The sequence below is a fragment of the Felis catus genome, chromosome A1, assembly GCF_018350175.1.
Source record: "Felis catus isolate Fca126 chromosome A1, F.catus_Fca126_mat1.0, whole genome shotgun sequence".
NCBI lineage: Eukaryota > Metazoa > Chordata > Mammalia > Carnivora > Felidae > Felis > Felis catus.
The window spans coordinates 168,821,122-168,839,205 of record NC_058368.1 but is presented as its reverse complement, the minus strand read 5'-3'; the positions used below and the strand labels follow the sequence as shown (position 1 = coordinate 168,839,205).

General features: G+C 34.8%; 1 protein-coding gene across 6 annotated transcripts in view; it reads right to left on the bottom strand.

Moving 5' to 3' along the window:
* The window catches only part of FER (FER tyrosine kinase), a 442,286-nt gene that overhangs the window by 214,532 nt on the left and 209,670 nt on the right, over positions 1 to 18,084 (bottom strand). For all 6 annotated transcript variants that reach the window (XM_023258902.2, XM_045034531.1, XM_045034529.1 and 3 more), the window contains one exon: positions 9,726 to 9,848. In XM_023258902.2, coding sequence (XP_023114670.2) covers positions 9,726 to 9,848 — 123 coding nt within the window. The remainder of the gene's footprint in view (positions 1 to 9,725; positions 9,849 to 18,084) is intronic.

The window sequence follows — 18,084 nt, the reverse complement described above, 5'->3', positions numbered from 1 at the left end:
TTACTGATTAAATTAGCAAGTGTTTTTAATTATGTATTGATCTTTTCAAAAGCAGTTATTATATATATTTTTTGTTTTCTCTTTTTCTAATTCATCTCTTTATGGTTTTATCTTTGTTAATTTATTCCTTCTGCTATACTTTTATTTAATTATGGATTTGTTTTTCCTAATTTTTTGAGTTGTATGCTTCACCCAATTATTTTTTGTTGTTGTTTTATTGATGTAACTACTTAAGACTCTAAATTTTCTTCTGACTGCAAGTTTGGCTGAATCACTTAATTTATGCGTAAAATTTATTTCCCCCACCCATTTCCCACATTCATTGATGCAAGCAAAGAATATAGCCAAGAACTTTAGGGTAAATTCCTCTTTCAAAAGGTGTTTTTGCTGCAGTTTGGTAAGATCTACAGCAGCGGGGCTATCTGGTCATGTCTTAACTTTGTGCTATACAACTTCCACCCAGTCAAAGGTTGACTACCACAACATGTACTTTGAAGTCGATGAATTACATATGGTTCTTAGTTTCACGAAGAATGCAGTTTATGGACATTTTACTTTTGTTGTTCTCTTTGCTATGGTTTCCAGCAGGGAAGAGGGAAAAAAAATGCTAAGTCACACAACCATGTTCATACCAGAAATCTTCTTATATACCTTCTTATACATTTCTACATGGTTCCCTGAGTCCATGCACATAGAAAATTTTCATAAATACTTTAAAATGATGAAATTACACACTTCAGACAATGGGCTATTAATACCAAACCCTGCCCTTCTACTTGCATTTAAAAAATTCCAATAGAGGGTGGCTCCTGGGTGGCTCAGTCAGTTAAGTGTCCGACTTCAGCTGACGTCATGATCTCATGGTTTGTGGGTTGGAGCCCCACGTCAGGGTCTGTGCTGACAGCTCAGAGCCTGGAGCCTGCTTTGGATTCTCTGTCCCCCTCTCTCTCTGCCCCTCCCCCGCTCATACTCTCTGTCTCTGTCTCTCAAAAAAAAAAAATAAACAAACATTGGGAACAATTTTTTTTTAATTCAAATGAGTTATTCCTATCATGCCATGCCGAAAATGTTTACAAGGTAAGAAATATATGGAAGGATTACTTTAAGATCTAACTCCTTAGACTGAAAAATCATAATATTTAAGAAAGTATGAAGTAGGTTTATGGATGAAATACCCCTGAGAGGTCATTTAAGGAACATTAGTGGTCTCCAAGGCCTATTAATTTTTTTAAGCCTAACATTGCTCTTCCTCAAAATAACTGTTGGTAAAGTTTGAGATTAAAAAAAAAACTGGAAGTCAGTCTATGTGTTAAATGCACTATGACAGGGTTCTTTTATTAAATAGATCAAGCCTAAAATTCAAGTTTAATTTGACTTTCCTGACTATGCTAAATGAAGGCTAAATATTCAAATATTACCCTCTATTTCCCTTAGCACAACATGTTATATAGTTCCTGCGGGACTAATTTTCATAAAGGATGACACCATAACTGTCAAGTTCACTGTTATATTCTGGTGCAGGAGTATTGGACTATAGCAAAAAAAAAAATGTTGTTAAACTACTGATGTTACTGAGGCTATAGATTATAACTTATTCTAGTGGAGGTTGTAGTAAAAAGGTGATAAATATAACAGAATCAGTTTCAGGACACACCTCAAAAATTTACAAGAAATGTGATTTAGGGTAAATTATGATCTTTGACTTTCCTAATCTAATAATGGGGATAATAATACTCAATGCACAGTTGTTGAAAAAATTTAATAAAATAACAGAAGTAGAATATTATTACCAGACTATGTACTCAACGTTTTTTTCTTCCTTCATAATTTAAAATCTTCCAAATTTTACCTTTACCTTTTCCAAACCTTCTGTTGTGAGTTATTTGTCACATGAAAAAGTTTTTAAAGAAGAAAGAATACGCTATTCTACAGTTTCCAACACATAGCCACACAGATTTTCTTACATGATACTTAAAACAACCATGTAGGATTATTGTAGGCAGAAAATGACTTGGGGGTTGACCTGCCCCAAATCACATGGTTGGGAGTGGTGAAAACTGGCATTGAAAAGTGGATTCTTTCTGCTCAATTCGGAGGTCCACAGGGTGATTTATGTATTCTTGATGAATTTATCCTAAGGAGGATAGTCTGTAATTTTTTGTGCTCTTCAGTGGAGCTAATAACTGATCTTAAAGAGGCAATTAAGTAGAAATCTTAACAGTGAGCATTCTATATCAGAACTTTTTTTTTTTCCAAACTGTGGTCTCTGTAATTGGAAATCTAATTTGACATGATATCTCATTTTCAAGAGCTAAAAATAAATAAATAAATCACTTATCTGTCTTCAAATTTTAAACACACAGTACTTTCTAAATATCTCATATAAAATGACAGCATAAGAGGATTAATTGCAAAAGCAGAGCTAGCTAGATGCCTCCTAAAATAATATTACTGAGTGTGATTATGATTTATAGTAGGAAATTGTATTTTGTCTTTGTCTCAATTTCTGGCACAAGGCTCCTAAAACCCTTGGAAATTCCTAAGTGCTCAGAGCCACAAAGGTGTCCTTTGTTACGCTGAGTCATGGTTAGACAGCTCTAGGTAACCTAAAGATAGGGCTAGTGCCATGAAAACCAACCTTGTGATTTGAGGGTTGGAGTTTTCAGTCCCAACCTCTTAACCTCCAGGAGGGAGGTTAGGAGGGAAGACAGGTTGGATAATGAGTTCAAGCTCCAGTTGTCAATGATTTAATCAAGCATGCCTATGTAATGAAGCCTCCATATAAACCCAAAAAGACAGTGTAGGGAGATCTTTCAGGTTGGTAAAGGTGTGGAAATTTGGGAACAGTTGTGCCTTTAGACATCAAGAAAGTGCCGTTGCCCTTCCCACATACCTTGCCTTATGCATCTCTGACATCTGGCTCTTCCTGAGTTATGTCCTTTTGTATCCAACTGGTCATCTATTAAGTAGAATGTTTTTCTGAGTGCTGGGAGGCACTCTAGCAAGTTAATTGAACCTAAGGAGAAGGTTGTTGGAACCTCCAATCCATCACTAGGATATCAGAAGCATAGTGACAACCTGGTTTTAAGATTGGCATCTGAAGTTGAGCAGAGGAGTGGGGAGACTTGTAGGATTGAGCCCTTAACCTATGGGATCTAACTCTATCTCCAGGTAGACCATGTCCAAATGGAATTAAGTGCTTGGTGGCATGTGGGGGTAAAAATAAACAAAACGAGAATTTAAAAAAAACAACAATGGGCTGGGAGAAAAAGTTCTTAGAAATGAAGAACATTGGTTTTACTTTATTTAGATAGCCATATGACTACAAAAATATTCCCGTGAAATTAATTGACACTATTAAACATAAATATTTTGTTTTGAAGAGACTCACCATGAAAACTTACAAAATTTTATACAGAGCTTTTACCTAAATGAAATGAATTTTTTAAATTATGTGATAAATAACTGACCTTTTAAGATCGTATACATTAGTTATTAAATTAATACAAATCTGCGCTTACCTGCAATCACTCCATTTGTCTACACTGTTCCTGCCACACTAGCTTCTGCAGCTCCTCAGTTATACCTAGGAACACTCTTTCCCCAGACACTCATGGAAGAAAGATACTGACCCAATGAAACACGAGCATGGCTCTAGGGCCTTGGAGTTGGCATCTGTTCTCACAGGCCCAGTATTCATGCTGCGCTGTTAAATGCTTTTACTATTGCTCCTGCATATAACCCTACGGACAAGTCTTTGGTTTCGTTCACTTTTCTCTTCCAAATTTATTAGGAGGCCTTCTTGGATCACAATGATTTAAAAAACCAGCTGTTCCCTAGACACACACACACACACACACACACACACACACACGTCACCTAACCTCTGACCTCACCATCACACTCAGGTCATTATCTGCTTGATGGGCTTCATTTGCATAGCATTTATTGCACTCCAACATAGTATAGATCACTGCTCAGCAGAGTGTGTGTTAACTAAATATTTGCTAAACAAATAAATATTAAGTCACATATATTTTCCAGTCATTTCTTTATTAAATTTTTATATTATTTTAATAATTTAATTACATAATTAAGGAACATGGATATAGATTTGAGGAAAAAGAAGTCTCTAATTTCATAAAATGTTAAATTGAAAAAGACTTCAACCTATCAAAAACTGTATCTCAAGATTCCAAAAGAGGAAAATTATTAAACAGTAATATTGGAAGAAGCAAGCTATGTTACTTAACTATAAAGTAAAATAGTCTTTAAATGATCTGAAACCAAGAACATGAAGAGAAGACCTAATTAAAAGTATAGCTTTTCTCTTGTACGAACTGTTGTTTGTGTACATGTGTCCAACATGAACGCTGTTGCCACAAACTTGTCTCTTCACAAGTTAGTCTCTGTCACAGAAAGACTTACTCTCTGGGTGTCTGGGTGGCTTGTCAGTTAAGTGTCCCACTCTTGGTTTTGGTTCATGTCATATCTCATGGTTTATGAGTTTCAGCCTCACATCAAGCCCCATGTCGAGCCCCAAGTCAGGCTGACTGCTGTCAGTGCAGAGCCTGCTTCAGATCCTCTGCCCCACTCTCCATTCTCTCCCCATCCCCTGCTCATGCTCTCGCTCTCTCTCAAAAATAAACACTAAAGGGGCGCCTGGGTGGCGCAGTCGGTTAAGCGTCCGACTTCAGCCAGGTCATGATCTCGCGGTCCGTGGGTTCGAGCCCCGCGTCAAGCTCTGGGCTGATGGCTCAGAGCCTGGAGCCTGTTTCCGATTCTGTGTCTCCCTCTCTCTCTGCTCCTCCCCCGTTCATGCTCTGTCTCTCTCTGTCCCAAAAATAAATAAACGTTGAAAAAAAAATTAAAAAAAAATAAACACTAAAAAGAAAGAAAGAAGGAAAGAAAGAAAGAAAGGAAGGAAGGAAGGAAGGAAGGAAGGAAGGAAGGAAGGAAGGAAGGAAGGAAGACTTACTCTCTGCAAAATTCTGCCTCTACTGTTCTGGCATCCCACACTAAATTCTGATAAAATGCCACAGTTACTTGATTTAAGCTGGCAGGCAAGTCATTTGTCTAAAGTTCAATTTAAAGGCTCATTGCCTAACTCACCTGAATTTATACATGCACTTTATCTTTTTTTATATGTTTTTATTTATTTTTGAGAGAAAGAGACAGAGTACTAGTGAGGGATGGGCAGAGAGAGAGGGAGACACAGAATCCAAAGCAGGCTGAAGGCTCCGAGCTGTTAGCACAGGGCCTGACATGGGGCTCAAACTCACAAACTGTGAGTCGAAGTTGGATGGCTCAATCAACTGAGCCACCCAGGCTCCCCTTATTCATGAACTTTAATTTCCATTCTAAAAGAAATTTCTTTAAAAAAACAGCTAAATATGAAGAAATATTAAATTTAACACGACAAACTTCAAGTCACCATTTAAATGTTAATGTTGAACTATGTATCTTTCTTAACTAAATTTTATCAAGTCCTTATATTTTACCTCAAATCCCAGCATTGCCACCCAATATTACTGTTTATTGATTTTCTTTTCATAAAGACTCGTAGTATAGTTTTTGATATTTTACAGTCTTTTTTTCAATTTAACATTTATGAAATCAAAGATATTTCCTTTTCCTTAAACCCACACCCTTGTTCCTTAAAATAAGCAGTTTATTCTAGTCTCTAAAGTCTAGACTCTGTAGTCTACGCAGATAGTAGGTAAGAACATGGGCTCGTAGCTCTGCCTCTTAATTGTTCTGTTATCTTCTGCAAGTCATTTATGATTTTAAGCTTCAGCTCCTCATTCATAATATTGTATGGGGATAAAAACAACACTGATATTTATTATTATTATTATTATTATTATTATTAATTTACATCCAAGTTAGCATATACTGCAACAATGGTTTAAGGAGTAGATTCCTTAATGCCCCTTACCCATTTAGCTCATCCCCCCTCCCACAACCCCTCCAGCAACCCTCTGTTCTCCATATTTAAGAGTCTCTTATGTTTTGTCCCCCTCTGTGTTTTTATACTATTTTTCTTTCCCTTCCCTTATGTTCATCTGTCTTGTCTCTTAAAAGTCCTCATATGAGTGAAGTCATGTGATATTTGTGTCTCTCTGACTAATTTCACTTAGCATTATATCCTCTAGTTCCATCTACATAGTTGCAAATGGCAAGACTTCATTCTTCTTGATTGCCGAGTAATACTCTATTGTATATATATACCACATCTTCTTTATCCATTCATCCATCGAAGGGCACTGGGCTCTTTCCATACTTTGGCTATTGTTGATAGTGCTGCTATGGGGCTAGTTATAATACTTCATAGGAATATGTAAGGATTAAATGAGATAACGCATATGAAAAGCTCAGCAAGCCCCTCGTCTAACAATTGCTCAATGAATTCAATGCTTCAACAAATATTTAATGAACCTCTGCTATAAGCAGGCACTATTCTAAGCACGGGGGCTACAGCTGCACTAAATGTTAAATATAATTCTGGCCTTTATGGAACTTATATTCCACTTGGGGAAGACAGACTAGTAAAACTATATCATATAAAATAATTTCAAGTAAATACAACTGCAGCAAAGAGATATTAAGAAGCAGAAGAGGGGAATAATAAGGAAGTGAGGTATTATTTCACACAAGGTAGTCAGAAAAGGCCTCTGTGATGAATGACATTGGAATAGAAACTGAACTCAGTAAAGAACAGGTTCTGTGCATCTCCAATGTGCTTGCTAACAGAAGAAGGATGGTGATGGGTGATCAATAACCCCTGTTACAACAGTGCTTTTCATCCTCCATTCTTTTCCACAAACTGTGGGAAGCAGCACAGGAGAAATCAGCCAGTGGAGGGTGAGGGAGAAATGGCTTGGGCACTAGCTTTATTATCATGAGAAAGTTAAATAATTCCTCTAATTCTAGATTGTCTAGTTTCTTGTACTTCTGAAGATAAGAAAGATAATCCTGTGGCCACGGTGTCCTCCAGTTAGGCATTATGATGATATATTTTCATGGGTAAGAAAGAAAGAAATAGGAACTGAGAAGTCAGTTGCTATAAACAGAAATTAGATTGAGACCAAAATAGCACTCTTTATGTAGGCTAAAAATGAAGACTGGCAAGACAGAAATGAGATGTTTTATAGCATATTATATGGTCAAAGACATTAACTTCTTGCACAAATTAAATCAAGAAATAGATTCAAGTTATAAGACTATAAATAATTTCTCAAAGGAAGATATATAATAGATAATACCACCATAATATAATCCATGTCAGTTTGTTATTCACTCATAATTGAAAACTGTCTAATTTTCACAACTCTTTTTTGTGGTTTTCTTTTAAATGAGTAATATGCTTCATTAAATAAAATGCATAACAATATTTACAACAAACAGATAACAAACTGCATATTTCAAGTACAGTACTTTAGATCAGGTTAAAAATCAGCTGGATAAACTTCAAATTTCTACCTCATAAAACAATCATACATAGCTCCTTAATCTTCCAGGGCTTTCAGTCTATAGAAGTTATTTTCATAGCCAGTGCTATATAAAATGATGAGATAGATAATCAGCTCCACAGCCAGTGCTGGGAGTTTGAGAGAAAGAGAATAATTGGCCATGTAACAGTCCAGACAATCTACTCCATTTATCTAGGCTCGTTTCATGGAAATTTTTATATAGAGAAGGATATAGCTTTATTTGAAATTATATATTCCTACAAAACCCAGATCTGCATTTTTATGTGTCTCTTTTATGGCTTTGGTCTCTCAATTTAGACCTGGCTAAGCAAGTAGAAAATGCAAATATTTGGTTGGCTGTAAAATGGGCTATCAATATTTCTGAAAACCCAGTTGTATATCTTGTTGACCTAACATGGCTAGAACTGCACTGAAATTTATTTCATGCTGGAATTAAAGTTCAAACTTTTACATGTACAGGTTAAGTATACAAAACTCCTGTCACTTATAGTGCTAGTGAGAGGGCTATGGTAGAGGAGATGTCGAAAACAAACTCCAGACTTATGGTTTGAGAAGCTAAATATTTGGTGGTACAGGTTTCCCCTATTATCCAAAAGTTTGCTTTAGGTCACTCTGCTTTTACAAAAGACTTAAATTAGTACCTGTTTTTGTTAACCGAAAGAAATTCGAAGAAAATTTTCACTTTTATGAAATTGTAATTGCTTCTTTGCTTTATGCCTTTTGCTTACAAAAGATTTCAGAGAAACACTCTACTTGGATAGTGAGGAAAACTTGTACCATTTAATAAAAAAGGAAGAACAAATTTTGGGGTTAAAGGTGATAAAATCAAGTTTTAGGTAAAGAGTGGAAAAATCTCTTATGTCTTTTGGGAAAGATATAAATGTAAGCTAGAAATATAAATTTGGAAGTCACTGATACGTAAACAGTACATGAAGCCATGGGAATTGCTCATCTTAAAGAAAAGAATCCCTAGAATTCTGCAGAACAACAGCAGTTACCCATTGATGGAAGAGGAAACACTGACAAACATCTCTGTTTTACTACAGAAAAATATGAACACCTGTTTTAAACTAACAGAGAATTTTTATAAGGTTTTCTCAAATTAAAATGGGGGGAAAAGCAAAGAGAAATATATAAATGAAGAATGAACCAATCACATAGTTCTAGAAAACTGTTCAAGAAGGCCAATGTCTTAGCCACAGAATTAGTGTTTAGCAATTGACTTTCAAAATCTTCTGTGAAAGCAATGTCAAGGCTCAGCCCCTTAGTAACAGAATGTGAGAACAAATACAGACATTACTTCTAGTCTAACAAAGGATAGCAACAGTTTTTTTTAATTTCTTTTTCTGAATCTCAATTATACATTAGCATTCTTCCAAATAACACTTCCTTCATATTAAAAGTCATTCCTAGATATATAAAAATCAAATTAGCAGATATTAACCTACCAGGTTGTATAGCTGTTTATGGCCACACTGTTCTTGATAGTAGATGGCCTCCAAAGAAAAGGACTCTTACCTACCCCAGGTCAATTTCTGAAACATCAAAAGTACTCAGAAGCCAACCCAGCTCCATTGCTGCACTTTGGTCCAAGCCCCACAGATTTTATCTTAAAACACAAACCTTCTTCATACCCATTCCAAACCTTATTAATCTCTTAAAGCATATGAACGTAATGCGTTCTGTGTTAGATCTTACAGTTAAAAATTACCCAGAACAATCTCTCACCTCACTGCTTGTCCCCACATAAGAAACTTACAATTTATTGTATTTGAATAGTATAGTTTTTTTTTAATTTCAAGTGTCTTATAACATATTGTAAACTTAACATCCAAAATTAAAATTCTAATTTATTCATAATTGCTGGACATATTCTTTGATTTTTACATCTTAGAATATTTCATAAACTGAACCTTTTAAAGTCTGAACCTTACAAAGTAAAAGAAAGGCCTCAAGTGTTTCAAGGAAAACTGGGAAGGAAAAAAAAAAAAAAAACAAGAACAGGCCATTTGTAAACCAGCAAACACTGAATAAAAAGGCAACCCATCCTAATAAAACCAAGGAACTAGCTGCCTTAGTTATATTAGCACTAGTGGTAATCACAAAGTCCTTATGTTTCCAAACTTCTATAAATAATCTAAGAACTTTATTTGTTGTGGTAAATGTTAACTCCCAAAGCATTCTTTATATATATATATACACATACACACATACATACATACACACACTCACCTTAGGAATAGGGTTCAGCAGAACTACACCTGATTTCTTAGTGATGACCTGTTTTGTTGTATAGTGATGTTCTATTAGTTGAGGAATGTTTGAAAAACCAGTGCCTTCAAATCGATACAGATTCTGAAGAAAAAACAATAAAGTAGAATAAATATAAAGACATTGCTTCAGCAAGACTACATTAGCAATAAATTAGGTTCCAATAAGAAAATTTACTATTATTGCACAACAATATGAATATACTTAACACCACTGAATGGATACGATGGTAAAAGTAAAACTAAATATATAAATAAAACTCCAACATGCTGAAAAATTTTACCTTTCCATTGAGAACTTACTTTTTATAATGATTAAACAAAATTCAAACTGTTAAAAAAACAGTTTGGAAAAAACAAGAAAGGAAGAAAATGAAAAACTAAAAGGACCTGGAATGCATTTTGCCAAATGATAACCAAAAGAAATAAAGCATGAGATATGTGTGAGTTAATGAACAAGAAATGCATTTACATTATGTTTATATATGTCCCATTTGATAAATCTTCCAAAATAAAAAATGTTGAAAGTTTGAAGATATTATATTATATCCAATATAGTAATAAATATCTGAAGACCACCTCAGATGATTGATAAATATTTCCTATTTATCAATATAGTAGTAGTTGGTATTTCTATTACTGGGGTTATTCGTGTATTATTCTTTCACTAAAAGCACCTAGTCATTCACACACCATTAACAAAGAAATAAAATGCACAGTGACAAACAACAAATATCAGCATGCTCAACTCTTACACTTCGTGATTTCAAAACATCACAGAGGTAACATTTTCTCAAACTGTGACACAACCCCTTTCCTCTGTCTTCCTATTTAAAATAGGCATACAATAACCATATGGATGAATTGATAACAATAAATTTAGCATTAAAAAATATCTTGTTGGCCACACATTTCAATGCAGGAAGCAATGGAATGCAACGTAATATAATAAAAACTTCTTTCTGATTGTTCACAAAGTGCTTGCCCATACATAAACAGGTGATATGTACACATGCCAATATGAATGTGCTCTAAGAAAACTATGTTAAGAAATAAGAACTTTAGGGGCGCCTGGGTGGCGCAGTCGGTTAAGCGTCCGACTTCAGCCAGGTCACGATCTCGCGGTCTGTGAGTTCGAGCCCCGCGTCGGGCTCTGGGCTGATGGCTCGGAGCCTGGAGCCTGTTTCCGATTCTGTGTCTCCCTCTCTCTCTGCCCCTCCCCCGTTCATGCTCTGTCTCTCTCTGTCCCAAAAATAAACGTTGAAAAAAAAAATTAAAAAAAAAAAAAAAGAAATAAGAACTTTAGAAACTACCAAAATGTGGATATTATGTACATTCCTGGAAGATTACTTTCCTAGTTAAAAGATTTAAGGAATTAAAGCTCTTTTTCCATAGTATAAAATAAGATTAAGTTTACCAGAATTGAATTTATATCCAACCTTTAAATGGATATTTGTTTCATCAAGTGAGGGACAAACAGGAGCTAGCTTACTGTAACACCTAACCATAGAATATAAATTCAACCCAAGGCAGTTCGTGTTAGAACCGATTCAGAGCAGTTGTTAATAAATTGCCTAAAGAATTTTTGTACATAGCAGTCAGGTCTGCTATGATATACTGACAATGATGTTTAAGAATATTTCATATTGAAGACACTAATATATTATTAGGCATGCAATGCACTGAGCAAGTTCTCTCAGGGTCTCAGTTCATTCATTGGTGAAACAAATATTTGGATCTCCTCAAAGAATGGGGCTTGACCACGTATCAATATACAAAACACTTTGCCCAGTATATGGCACATAGTACACAGTCAAATATTAAATCACCAAAGCAATAAGAATCCTTGGATTATAAAAATTATTCCAGGGGCGCCTGGGTGGCTCAGTCGGTTAAGAGTCCGACTTCGGCTCAGGTCACGATCTCGCGGTTTGTGAGTTCAAGCCCCGCGTCGGGCTCTGTGCTGACAGCTCAGAGCCTGGAGCCTGTTTCCGATTCTGTGTCTCCCTCTCTCTCTGTGACCCTCCCCCGTTCATGCTCTGTCTCTCTCTGTCTCAAAAATAAATAAACGTTTAAAAAAAATTATTCCAAATCCAGATATAGGAAAATAAACATTTTCAATGAATGCTTAAAAGTGTAAATTAAATTTTCTCCAGGGATCATCCTCATCTGCAAGTAATCAAATATCCTGGAAGGCATTGTTATATGAAACTGATTAAGAAATGAAGAAATGCAAAAGGTTATAGAAGTGAAACATGTAATAACAATATAAACAACCACAAAATTTCAACCAAATATACAGTATTATAACTTGAAAGACTCTGAGAGTAAATGTTAAGCATTCTCACCACACACACACAAGTATTTAACTGTGTGAGGCGCATGGATGTGTTAACTGTCTTGATCCTGGTAACCATTTTACAAGGTATGTGTAACAAACCATCATGTTGCACATGTTAAATGTACACAATTGTATTTGTTAACATTTATTGACAATATTTGTCCATAAAGTTAAAAACATACCCACTGTTTTCCCTTTGTCTTCTTTCAGTCTACTCTTAATACAGCAGCAGGGGACCCTGTTACAGCAGATCATTCCATTACCTTGCTTATATTCTTATCTCCCTCAGAATAAAAGCTAAAATCTTTATCATGGTCTTTAAGACACTATACAATCTGTCCTCTATCATCTCTCTTACCTCATTTCTAACCACTACCAGTCCCCTCCACTTCCCTCCAGTCCCCCTCATTTCCTTCTTCTTTTAAAACACACTACACATACTCCTTTCTCAGGGAGTTTACATTTGTGGCTTAAATAGTTTCTCAGATGGACATATGGGTAATGGCCCCCCTACTTCCTCCAGTCTTTCAGCATATGTCATCTTTCAGTGAGGTCTTCTTTGGCCACCCAACACAATATTCAGAATCCATTTTCTCACCCCAACTAAATTTCTTATCTCCTTTTCCTTATTGAATTTTTCTCCTCAGAAGTTAACACCATCTAACATCAAATATATTTTACTTTTATCTTGCTCTTCATCTATCTCTTCCTCTAGAATGTAAGCTCATGAGGTGATAAATTTTTACATTTGCTTTGCTCATCACAGTATCCCCATGGTCTAGAACAGTGCCTGGCACATATTTCTTAGATCAATAACCACGTATGAATGAATGAAATATAACGCATATTAAATAACTGAAGTTAAAGAGACAAGTAAGATAACTTAACCTGGAAATCAATACTGAATAGTTCAGACACCTGCAAACCCAAGATACTGAAGTACAATGTTGAATAGAAAGCAAGTAACATGATAAAATTCACAGAGAATCAAATTTCAAATCAGCCGCTAGTGTTATAATGTCTTATATAAAATTCCAATATACATTTATAATTAGAGAAATGTTTGAATAGAATAATGGGAATTTTCATTTAAGAACATATCTAGCTTTTAGTTTAAAGACAGTTTTCTGCCACTGATGTAGTAATCATGGTGAGTGAATACAGTGAGTGATACAACAGCAGTACTTACTTCATGGGCTGAAGTAAGAAACTGATTTCTAGCAATTATCTTTTTAAAGCGATCATGTTGACATCAGTGAAGTTCTCAGAGTCCTAACTGTGCAAAACCGATTAACTCACTTTCCTAAAGATGAAGATAAAGTAATGAATCTAGAAATGATGCTAAGACACACGCTTATAAAGTTCAGCTAAGCATCAAACTCAGGTCAAGAGTAGTACATTCACAAAAACTGTTGAGGGCTTGTTTCTTGATACTCTCAAAATTCCAAATATTATAATTTGACATTGTATAAATCTGTATAAATTTCTTGTAGCTCAGATGACATGAAGTTCGGTTCACATATAAACAGATTCTTTTTTAAGTTTTTCTACACGGCTTTGCCAATGGTATCACAGAGAGAATCCAGACTAATCTATAAATCTAAAAATTGTTTTAATGTTCATATTTATTTTTAAGAAAGAGAGAGAGAGAGAGACAGAGTGTAAGGGGAGAAGGGCAAAGAGATAGGGAGACACAGAATCCAAAGCAGGCTCTGAGCTATCAGCACAGAGCCAACACGGGGCTCAAACTCACAAACAGTGTGACCATGACCTGAGCCGAAGTTGGACACTTGACTGAGCCACCCAGGCATTTCCAGACTAATCTTTAAATAAGACACTTTTCTTTGGAGCGAATGTTGCTACTAATGATCTCTTAGGTAAATTCCAAAAGAAGCAATAAAAAATAGCAGAAAATAAATTTTTGAAAATTTCTACAAAGATCATTTTGTTGATTGTCATTTGTATTACATGATTAGATATCATGTAATATATCATTGAAAATAAAAAGTATGAATAAAAAATATAACTCAAATTTTGTAAAATAAAAAATATATAGATACATATAATTAAAATATATCCAAAAAATCTCAAGGAATACACACTGAACTGTTATGTTTTCACAACACATTTGCTACATCTAGAATTTGTTTCTGAGTTATCATTGTGCTACTTAAGAATCAAATATGCATATGTATGAAATATACATAAAAAAACAGAATCAGATTTTCTTGCTATACATACTTGCAGAGGAGTGTTATACAAGGAAGTCAGATAGAACAGAATAAGCACACAAAAAATGAGAAGTGGCTTCAATGAATGTATAATTTGAAATAATATGCCTGAATAGACCTCTTGAAAAAGAACTCAGAACAAGCCAGCAGAAGGAAGGAAGGAAGGAAGGAAGGAAGGAAGGAAGGAAGGAAGGAAGGAAGATCATTTCTGAAAGAGGCTGAGACGAATATGCTAAACAAAAAACAAGAAAAACTAAAATACTCCTTTTCTTGGTAAAATACCTTAAAATGAAAATATAAAACATAAGTTCTAGCTTTGTCAAATAAAAACAGCTCATGGAATATATAAATATATAAATAACTCATTAAACCAGTACACAGGAAATATTGTTAGAGAGTTTGGGGAATAGTATTAATAAGGTGTCTGTATGGCTTTCCTAAAAAGCCAAGTTAGTTTTTATTCATTCTTCAGATGTTGTCTCAAATTTAACATCCTTAAGTTTCCCAATTAAAACCTTTTATAGCAACATGTATCTACTTTACATCTCTTATTACATTTTATAATTATATATAGCATGTGTGATTTATAAATGACTGTGAACCTCCCCCCTAGACTATAAGCTCCACCATTACATCCCAGGGCCTTAAAAGTACTTGTTCAATCATTATTTCCTGGAAATCAATATTAATGAGGTTTTGGAATGGCTTTAATTGTTAAGAAGAAAGTCTTCTAAGTCTTTAATTGTGTACCAGGGACACAGAAAATGATATCTTGTGATAGTTTCATTTTGACTTTAAGGTATTTCTTGCCTTTTCTGGAGTCCTTGAATGGTATTAGAGCAATTAAAAGGATTCAAAGTATATTATATAAGCATATACCAATAAGGCACAAACTTGGAAGCAACTGTCATTCAAACAAGTTTTGGATTACTCACTTTTACTTAGTTTTCCTTGAGATTCATAGCATGAATTTAAAAATACATGTAGTTCAAAGAGCCTAGAGATTGTGGTAAAAGAACAAAGTAAACCTATGTGGTATGTTCTGAGACTGACTCTCCCAGATCTAACTGGAACTTAGCATATGATGACATCTAATAAATACCTTTTGAATAAACCAGTGATTTAACACATTCAGATACCCAATTTCACACAGCAATTACAGCCTCCACTTTTGGGTTATTTTTGTTTTATTGACTCATATCCCTGGTACTTACATGTTAGTATTTGCTGAATGACTAGATAAGGAAAAAAAAAAGATGATGATATGCCATTACATAGAGATTTTTTTGTTTTAAAATATTTATCATTGTGTTCTTTTAAATTCGTCACCATATATTAATTCAAATTTCTCAGTTCAACCATTCCTAATTCTGCATCTTTAATATTTATCTGTTCGTGAATTCTACAAATGTCTCACTTACTAGGTTTTAGGTTCACTAAGAAGTAGGCCATACATTTTTCACTTTCATGTCCTTACACTGAATAACATGGTACTCTACAAAAATGGGTTTCTAACAAATGACTGTCATATAAATAAATTAGAGAAATATAAATTGGCACTTTCCTATTAATAATAAGAAATTCTTTCTGGAGTATTTTGTCTAACTACATGTATTTTTGTTTTATCATACACAAAAACAAAGATTTGTGTATATATTTTCTTATCAAATGGAACAAAACCATTTAAATCTCTGTGAAAATCTATCAACATTTATGACACAAAATAAACGGGTTTAGCTACAAACACTAAAGATGTTTAGATGCAAAGTCTCTTACATCAAGCACCCTAAACAGGCTAGTAACTATGGAAAAGGTCAGTGAATAACAACGAAGATGACAGAGATTGAGATAATCCTGTATGTATGTGTGTGTATATATATACACCTGGATTTACAAAATTAATAAATTTAGCATCTAATAAAAATTACAACTTAGGGTGCCAAAGTGGCTCAGTCGGTTAAGCGCCTGAGTCATGATCTCACAGTCCTGAGTCATGAGTCTCACAGATCTCAAGTTCAAGCCCCACGTTGGCTCTGTGCTCAGAGGCTCAGAGCCTAGAGCATGCTTCAGATTCTGTGTCTCCCTCTCTCTCTGCCCCTCCCCCGTTCATGCTCTGTCTCTCTCTGTCCCAAAAATAAATAAACGTTGAAAAAAAATAAAATAAAAACGTAAAAATAAATAAATAAATGAATAATTAAAAGAAAGTACAATTCTTGCTTGAATAAGACCAAAGATAGATATTCTCTCCTAGAACAGTGAAAAATGTAAAAATTAGAAGTATCTGTGTCCATCTTGATCATTCATAGTGTTCACATAATGTTCACAGCAAGCCGAGTTTCACAACCTGTTAAAAAGTAACTGCAAGGACTGCTGGGGGCTCAATCAGTTAAGCCTCCGACTGTTGATTTCGGCTCAGGTCATGATGTTCTGGTCCTGAGATCAAGCCCCAAGTAGAGCTTACTACAGAGTGTGGAGCCTGCCCCTCTCCCATTAGTTCTCTCTCTCTCTCTCTCTCTCTGCCCACCCCCACCATCTTTCTTTCTCTCTCAAAATAAATAAATAAACTTAAAAAAAAGTAACTGTAATATGGGGGTACCTGGCTGGCTCAGTTGGTTAAGCATCCGACTCTTGATTTTGGCTCAGGTCATGATCCCAAGGTCATGAGATTGAGCCCTGCACTGGGCTCAGCAATAGGTGTGGAGCCTGCTTGGGATTCTTTCTCCCTCTCTCTCTCTCTCTCTCTCTCTCTCTCTCTGCCCCTCTCCTGCCCCTACATCCTCTCCTTCTCTCTCTCAAAAAAACAAAAAACAAAAAACAAAAAACAACAAATAACAAAAAGTAACTGTAATATGAAGCCATAAATAAATAAATAAATAAATAAATAAATAAATAAATAAAATAAATAAATAAAAGCTTCAAAATAATTGCCATCCTACACTGCAGTTGATAGAGACAATGTTGTTAAAAATAGCATTACTTGTGATTGTGAATACCTCAAACCTTAATATATAAATTCCAAAACAACACATTCATTACTATTTAAATTTCACAAACAAATCTCATGGAAACCCAAAAGAAACTTTTTAAATTAACTTTTCCAATTACATGGATATTTCATATAAAGCACATTTTATTTTCTCTCAAGTGATGTCATCAAACAATGGTAAAAATGTCTAATATTTGCAAAGTACCTTACACCTTATGAAATACATACTTACTGACTTGATTCTCACAATTTTGGTACCAGCTATTACCCCCATTATTTCCCAAACCAGAGAGTTTCTAGAGTACAAACTGGGACAGAAACCCAACTCTTTTCATACTAAGTTCAGTGCTTTACCCACTTTTTGGTATTTTTCCTACTTTCTAAAATCTCATCTTTCTTTATGTCTTCCTTTCTTAGTACACCTGTCCCCTCATTTACATACAGCTTTTATAATCTACTACTGGATTATAAACTCCTTGATTGGACTATAATAGGCAATCACTAAATACCTCATAATGAATTCCCCCATTTATTGGCCCCTTTCAGGCAACAGGTATATGAAGAATGAAATGAGATAATTTTAGCTCATGAAAGATTTACCTATACAAATTGAAAAAGGATTTAAACCTCCCCAGTCTATATCACCTTAAAACTTCTTTTTTCAACTAATTTAAGAGCTCAACATTATATAGTGAGAATTAACTAAATAAAATTAGGCAGTGAAAAACCTGAGGCATTTACAGAAATACAGGCACTCTCATGT